At 40.3% G+C, this 8,179-nt stretch overlaps 1 protein-coding gene across 1 annotated transcript in view; it reads right to left on the bottom strand.

Moving 5' to 3' along the window:
* OSTM1 (osteopetrosis associated transmembrane protein 1) overlaps positions 1-6,119 on the bottom strand; it is a 47,088-nt gene extending 40,969 nt beyond the window's left edge. The window contains exon 1 of the mRNA XM_015572720.1: positions 6,108-6,119. Within this exon, the coding sequence (XP_015428206.1) occupies positions 6,108-6,119 (12 nt within the window). The remainder of the gene's footprint in view (positions 1-6,107) is intronic.
* Between the last annotated feature and the right edge of the window lie 2,060 nt (positions 6,120-8,179).

Genomic DNA, 8,179 nt, shown 5'->3' with positions numbered 1-8,179 from the left:
CGTCTGGTGATTATTTTTGGTAGCGGAGCCTAGTGGCTTCCAAGCTTAAAAACAAGCAACCAACAATAACACGCGAACCCGCCAGAGCCGCCCCCGCCAGCGACGTGTGCAAAGTCATTAGAGGTCCGCGGGACGGCAGGCCGAGTCTGCTCACCCTCAAGGTCTATGCATCACAGGACTCACCTCACAAAACTTCCGCGAGGGTTAATGAGCTTGCACTCTACTGGTTCCCAGGAGTCAACTAAATACGCGGTGGAGCCAAGGACTCAACCTGAAGAAAGCGTCTCACATCTCCGGTGTATAAAGGTTGTGTCACCCCAGCTGGTTTGGTTCAGTGGGTAGAGCCTCGGCCTGCGGACTGAAGGGTCCTGGGTTCGATTCCGGTCAAGGGCCCAGGTTGCCAGCTTGATCCTCAGTGCAGGGCCTGCAGGAGGCAGCTGATCAATGACTCTTCTCTCTCAGCCAATCAGTGATTCTTTCTCATCGTTGATGCTTCTCCCTCTCCCTCTCCCTTGCTCTCTTAAATCAATAAAAATATTTTTTTTAAAAAATAGTTTGTTAAAAAAAAAGTTGGTGTCAGGAACTGTACTCCCACACTGAGCCCAAGATGCAAAGTTGGGTTCAGTGGGGGTTACACAGCTATGAATATCTCCAAAAGGCACCGCCTGCATTTGTTCCAAGACTTGGTGTTACTGGTTCTGCTGGCGTGTGGGACTCCTTTTGGCTAGTTCAAAAACAAAGAAGCTGGTGTATCCACCTGCTTTCATGGGATTAGTTACCTCTTTAATATCCACAACAAGCCATCATATTTGTCCAGGTCAGTGGAAAGAAATTATATTCCCCTCCTCCTCCCCCTTCTCTCCATGCCCCTGATGGGAATTGAACCTGGGACCCCTCAGTCCACAGGCCAACACTCTATCCACTGAGCCAAACCAGTCAGAGCTGTTTTGAAGGAAGATAAAACAACCTCAAAAACAATTGTTTTCAATTTTCAATTGAGGGGGTATTTTAAAGCAAATAGATAAACCCGGTGAAAGGGAGAAAGAGCGTGAGGAGAGAGTGTGGGAAAGGTTCTTTTTCCCTCCTTTTGGTACGGATTCAAACTATCTGCCTTTCTCCTAGCTTTCTTGCAGCGGTTCTCAACCTGGGGGTCGCGACCCCTTTGGGGGTCGAACGACCCTTTCACAGGGATTGCCTAAGACCATCGGAAAACACATATATAATTACATATTGTTTTTGTGATTAATTACTATGCTTTAATTATGTTCAATTTGTAACAATGAAGTTGGGGGTCACCACAACATGAGGAACTGTATTAAAGGGTCGCGGCATTAGGAAGGTTGAGAACCACTAGGGAAAAAGAAGAGAGGAAAACAGCCCTGACTGGTTTGGTTCAGTGGATAGAGTGTCAGCCTGCAGACTAAAGGGTCCCAGGTTCGATTCTGGTCAAGGGCTTGTTCTCTAGGAGTCTTTCTAATTACCTGAGCCTGTGTGAGGTACCTCCCCTGGGGCCCAGTGCTATCCTGTGCTTATCTCTGTCATGGTTCTAATCATATTGGATGGAAATAATCACTCTGATCCTCTTTTCTAATTGGATTGTGGACTCCTCAAGGACAAGAAGGTCTCTTACTCATTTTTTTAAAATATATTTTTACTGATTTCAGAGAGGAAGGGAGAGGGAGAGAGAGATAGAAACATCAGTGATGAGAATCATTGATTGGCCGCCTCCTGCATGCCCTCTACCGGGGATCGAGCTGGCAACCCAGGCATGTGCCCTTGACTGGAATTGAACCCAGGACCCTTTATTCTGCAAGCCAATGCTCTGTCCACTTAGCCAAATCAGTGGTCGGCAAACTCATTAGTCAACAGAGCCAATATCAACAGTACAACGATTGAAATTTCTTTTGAGAGCCAAATTTTTTTTAACTTATACTATATAGGTAGGTACATTGTTATTAACTTAATTAGAGTACTCCTAAGGCTTAGGAAGAGCCACACTCAAGGGGCCAAAGAGCCGCATGTGGCTCATGAGCCACAGTTTGCCGACCACGGCCCTATAGCAACATTTGAAGCAAATACCATTGTTACCATCTTTCACCTGTGCTCACTTGAAGACCAGACCGATGTTAAATAGTTTGCTTTGCTATTTTATTTTCCTTTCAATTCTAATTCCTTCCCAAATGCTCTATTCAAGTAAAGTCATTATTCTCCCCTGATCTGACTGATATTGTAATTATCCAGCTCTTTGCAGCTGTGTCCATCCCAGTTTTATATGTAGAATGGAGAGCTATGCTTTCTGTGTTTGAATGATAAAACTATGGGCAGGGTCACTATTTTTCATCCTAAAAATTAGAGAAAGAAATTACCTACAAAACAAACAACTATTCTGCTGTATTCAGTACCATGGGGAAGATAGTTGCCTGCCCATTCCCTCTCATTAGTCTGCTAATATTTTAAAGACTATGACAATTATTTAAATTAATTACTTGATTTTACAAATACACACACGCACATTCACAGTTACATATAAATCTTGGACCTGTCAGGTATAAACTAAGATCCTCATTTAACTCTCCTGGGGTACTTTAATTATATACTTAGATCTTCAGAGACTGTATTCTCCGCACCTTTGAGAATAACTCCTGGCCGATCTGATAGACGCAATAGTATGACTGAGGGACTTGACAATAGGCTTCCAACAATACATTCTATCTGTTGAATTTTTTCTGTTTCAAAAAGGGGAAACCAATTCAAGTTCACTTAAATAAAAAAATGGAAAGTATAAGGATGAAACCAAGCCATGCCTCAGGATAGAACTAGAACTATGCACCAGACATTCCCTCCATCTTTGTTTCACTCTGTGTATCTCTTTAACTACCAGTTTTTATAGTAGAAAATACGGCTGCACAAACTCCATTTTTATATCTCCCACATTGAAGATTCTAACCTAAACAAAGGCCAGATCTTACTCCTCACTCAACCAGGTTGACACTCTGATCTGGGACTTCCAGCCTCCAGAACTGTGAGAAATAAATTTCTGTTGTTTATAAGCCACCCAGTCTGTGGTATTTTGTTATGAATCCCGAATGGACTAAGACAGCAAAACAACTTGTTTCTGCGTTATTCCTGAATTATCCCTACAGTGTGTGAAAATAAAGCCAAATGATAGTTAGGCCTACAGGTTATCAGCTCTTCATGTAAACCCCAGTGGAAATAATGTATTCCATCCTCTTTGTTTACAAGCAAGGAATCTGAGAAAAGGAGAATTAAGCAACTCATGTGTGATCTCACTCCAAAACAGAATGCAGGTCTCTTCAGCCCTAGAGTGCTATTGACAACACCAAGCCATCTATGTGGACAACAAAGGTGAATACCAGTATCTAAAGAATGGATTTTTTCACTAATGCTCATAATTTCATTTGCCTATAAAATGATAATATGAAGTTTATTTTATAAAGTAGATATTAGATAATATAAAATAGTTGCTAATTTTGTTAGGTGTGATAAAGGCATTAAGGTTATCTAGACAACTGATCCTTCATTTTAAGAGTTGTATACTGCATATATTTTCTTCAAAATACTTCAGCAAGAAATATGAAGCAAATATGGCAAAATATTAACAATTATCACATATAAGCAATGGATGTATGGGTGTCCATTATGTTAGTCTCCCTACCCTTTGCTATGTTTAAAATAATAAAAAGGAAACAGAAAAAGGTTTATTAGACTTGCAGGCCAGCATTTTTTCATATGTCCAGCATTCACTGTCCTTGCATTCATTGCCACTGTGTCAATAAACCTACAAACTATGTCCCAGGCCTATGCACATTCACTGCTCTAGACTAGGAAACCTAACCCCAGGAGATTCAAATTGACCCTATGTGGGCCTGTGTCTACTCCCTCTTGATACTTGTTCTAATATTTGCAAGCAGAAAATTTATCACATGTTTATATCTCCTTAAAAGGCACAATGCCTTCTTGTCATTCTCTTCATAGCTTAATGTGTCAGTTTTTACCAAAAAAAAATTTTTTTTGATGATTGAGTTAGAGATATAATGCTAATAGTAGTCTCACAACATTTTTTATTCAGGCTGGAATTACACAACATATAATGAAGCTTTTATAATTATCAGTACTTTGTATGTGAAAAGATTTGATAGAGTGTATCATGCTTTACAAATGTTAGTTGTCCCTTTCATGATTGAGCATTAATTAAGCATCTACTATGTACCTATGCTAAGAACTAGAAGTAATCAACTAACATGAGAAAATCCAAGCCTTGGGCTCTCAGTTACCCAGGCAAGCTATCTAAAGGCTCAAATGAACCAAATAATTGCAAATCTCTGCTTCATTGATTATTATTTGGCTAAAACCATCTCTGTGTTCCAAAGTCTTACATCCAGCACACATTCCAGAGACTTCTGATAAAATACTATAAGCCGTATAAACTTGTATGTAAACCGTGTAAGTAAGCTAAGGTATTAAAATTGCATTGTCTGCTAGAGTAAAATTGGAAGCACTCTGTTTCATTGTGATTATCATTTACTTGACCTTTAAATTATTTTTTTGACCCAGCTGAAAACCTTTGTTGATTTGTAAAGGGTTAGGGTTAAGAGAGAAATGTTCAAACTTCAGTTGTTTGTCATTGATAGTCAACAAACTCAAGATGACTAACAGCAAAAGGTTCTTCACCTCTTCAAAACAGAACATGTGAACTGATGCTATAAATATAGATACACAAATTTCCATACATATATTCCACTTTGTAACCAATTTTACTTAATTTAGCCCTTTCTTTAATCAACTGTGATTATGTAATCTCTCTGAGCCTCAGTTTATTTATCCAAATAAAAGGGTCAAATGATTTTAAGGCAATTTCAAAACATAATGTTCTATAGGTTATATAATTTTTTAATTCAGTGATTTTTAAAAAATATATTTTATTGATTTTTTACAGAGTGGAAGGGAGAGGGACAGAGAGTTAGAAACATCGATGAGAGAGAAACATCGGTCAGCTGCCTCCTGCACACCTCCCACTGGGGATGTGCCAGCAACCAAGGTACATGCCCTTGACTGGAATCGAACCCAGGACCCTTCAGTCCGCAGGCCGACGCACTATCCACTGAGCCAAACCGGTTAGGGCTCAGTGATATTTTTTAACTTTATAAATGAAATGATGTTTTTACACACACAGATAAGTGTTTTGTACTATTTCACCTGTTGCCTTTTTCTTTCATTTTTTAATGTATTTTTATAAGTATGGCACAATTTTTTTAGGCTTACTATTAACTTTTTCTTGGGGCCTTTTTGATAGCAGAAGAATAAAAAAAGTAATGAGGCAGACAAAGCATACATAGTAGGAGTCACAGTATATGCCTAATAGATGTGGGCTCTGGGATACACAGATCTGAGTGTGTTGGAAATAGGAGGGAAGGCAGCCTACTAGAGGTCTGGAGCTTGAGAAGCCCAGGGGCTTACTGGCAGATGATGGATTTCCAGGGGCAGGGACTTGACATTTGGTTCATTGGACAAAGGGATGGGGGGAGAGAGATTATTTTAAGCATACAAAGAAGTCTGGCATGGACTCCTTTTCCAAATCCAGCCCCTTAGACAACTCCTCTTCTCAGCAAAAGGGCTGGGAGAACTAAACCAGTAAGAACCAAAAGATGTAGTTTTGTTTTTAAAATCATGCTGTCTTGCAAAGTTGAGAGCATGAGAGCTCTGAGGCAGCAGTGTTAGTGACTCTGCAGGCAGCATCAGGGACTTGTCAGAGACAGGAGAAAGGCCAGGAATTGCCCTAACGGTGGCATCAGGGGACTTGCATAGCCAGATTGGAGATTGGTGCAGAAGGTAGTGGCGCCTAGTAGGAGATTTTAGCAGGAAGCCATGAGACATATCATCAGAGTGCATTAGAGGAAAAGGATCAATGCCCCAGAATGGTCACAGGACTAGTTCTATGGACAACACACAACACTCAGAAGCAAGGGCTCTTAGAAGCAAGGTGGCTGGAGTTCCCACAAAGAAATGCTAATTCTGACCATCATTGGGATGCACTTCTTACGACCTGTTTGAAAGACATGGGTTATATTTTTCTGACCAATACTTACCCTTCTACTCATTTTCACATTATAGCTGCCTTTTACTTCTCATTCAGATGATCCCTCTCTGCTCAGAAGAGCTAATATTGGCCCTTGTATGAACATACATTTCCACTGTACCCCCAACCCAGGCATGATTCTGTTTCCCAGCTGTGTATGAATTTGAGGACTGTGGGGCTGATAGTTTCTATTCTGATATGAATAGCCTGCTGAGGCCTACAAGGGTCAGAGTCAGACCCCAATCTTATGAATACACCTGTCACCTGAAGAGGGAGGTCATTTGGGGGACTGGTCATTTGAGTGAGTGATAGAGTTCAGACATTAAACTAGAATGTGGGTCAGAACCTAAGGAGGGAGACTCAGCCTCTCTCTCTTTCAATTTAGATTCCTGGGGCTTTAAGCAGCATTACATGCATGCTTGGCTGATGGAGATGAAGGTCAAAACGGCAGCCACAATGTGGAGGAAGAATAACTATGCAAAGTATTTATCTTTGGGGTTCTCTGACTAATAGTATTCTTGCCCAAACAATAAAAAAAAACAACACCTGAATTTATTCAAATTATTAGATCTTCTAGTCTTCAGGAAGTACTACAAGAGAAAGAAAAACAATTTAAATCTCTGCTTCATTGATACATGAAATCTTTGCTAAATGATTTGAGGAAACAAGCAGGCATGTTCAGAATGTGAAATATTCCTCAGGAAAAATGATCTGGTTTCTGAAAAAAGTCAACGTCATGTGACAATGGGGGGGGGGGCACAGCATAGAAACTATAGTCAATAAACATTTTTAAAGACTTAAAAGCTATAACAGCAACATCCAAAAAATATTTTTAAAAGATTTCAGAGCTATACAACCAAATATAAGTGTACCTTGTTTGGATCCTGATTTGAACAAACCAATTGCAAAAATAAATGTCTCTTAGACAATTAGGGAAACTTTAAAATCATACTTATTATATTAAAGAATATTTTTCATTAGGTGTGATATTGCCATGTGACTATGAAATGTCATTTCTTTTCTATGTGTAATGAAGTATCTAGGGGTGAAATGACATGTAATGTCTGGGATAAACTTTAAAAACCATAGCCAAACCAAGCAGAAGATAGGAATCAAGAAAGTAAAACGTGGTGCTTATTGGAGTTGGGTGATGGATTCATCAGGGATTATTACCTAACTTTTGTGTATGGTGGAAATTTTTCACAATAAAACCTATTTTAAAAGTATGATATATAATGTGACATATAATTCAGGTTTAGTATTTTTCACTGAATACCAATTGGTGTTCATTTTTCTTTTTATCTAGATACACTGTAAGCAGATTTTCAATTTTTCACCAAAGGAATTATGGAATCCAAAAAAAAGCATTCAAAATACAAAGCTTTTCCTCAAGCATCCTGAGAATGTCCAAGAAGCTTCTTCTACAGAATGAGCTCATGTCCACAGAACACAAAGCAAGGCAAAATCATGCAATCACCTGGTGACAGAGAGTGGGGTACACAATTCAGATATTTCCGTCTTTAAGTCTACATTATGACCTGAATTGTGCAGTTTGGCTGTCTTGAATCTTAAAGTGCTTTCATAGTTGCATATTCCTCTCTGCCTTACACTGTTCAGACTCAGTGTGAATTGGAAAAAGTAGATGGCTTTTTAAATTGGCCAGAGGAGCCATGAGACATTCTACCTGGAACAGTGGTTACAATGCTAGAGTGAGCTTAGTGTGTCATGATGCTCTGCTAATCAGGGGAGAGGGAAGAGGATGCAGCTGTCAAGAGTTCATGAAAGCTCTAAGGATGATGTGGAGTAGTCTGAGGGATGGGCCCTGTGCCAAAGTGGGGTCACCACAGCCCTGCCTCAAGGGCCACAGGAATTAGGGCTCATTTGCCAGGGCTCCCTTTATTGACTTTACTAGAGGCCCGGTGCACAAAAATTTGTGCACTCAGGAGGGGGGTCCCTCAGCCTGGCCTGTGCCCTCTTGCAGTCTGGGACCCCTCAGGGATGACCACCTGCTGGCTTAGGACTGCTCTCCGGGGGATTAGGCCTAAGCTGGCAATCAGACATCCCTCTGGCAGCCCAGGAGCC

This window comes from Myotis davidii, unplaced genomic scaffold (genome assembly GCF_000327345.1).
Source record: "Myotis davidii unplaced genomic scaffold, ASM32734v1 scaffold68, whole genome shotgun sequence".
In the NCBI taxonomy this organism is placed as follows: domain Eukaryota; kingdom Metazoa; phylum Chordata; class Mammalia; order Chiroptera; family Vespertilionidae; genus Myotis; species Myotis davidii.
The sequence above is the reverse complement of the archived record's forward strand: the minus strand, read 5'-3'. Positions and strand labels throughout refer to the sequence as shown.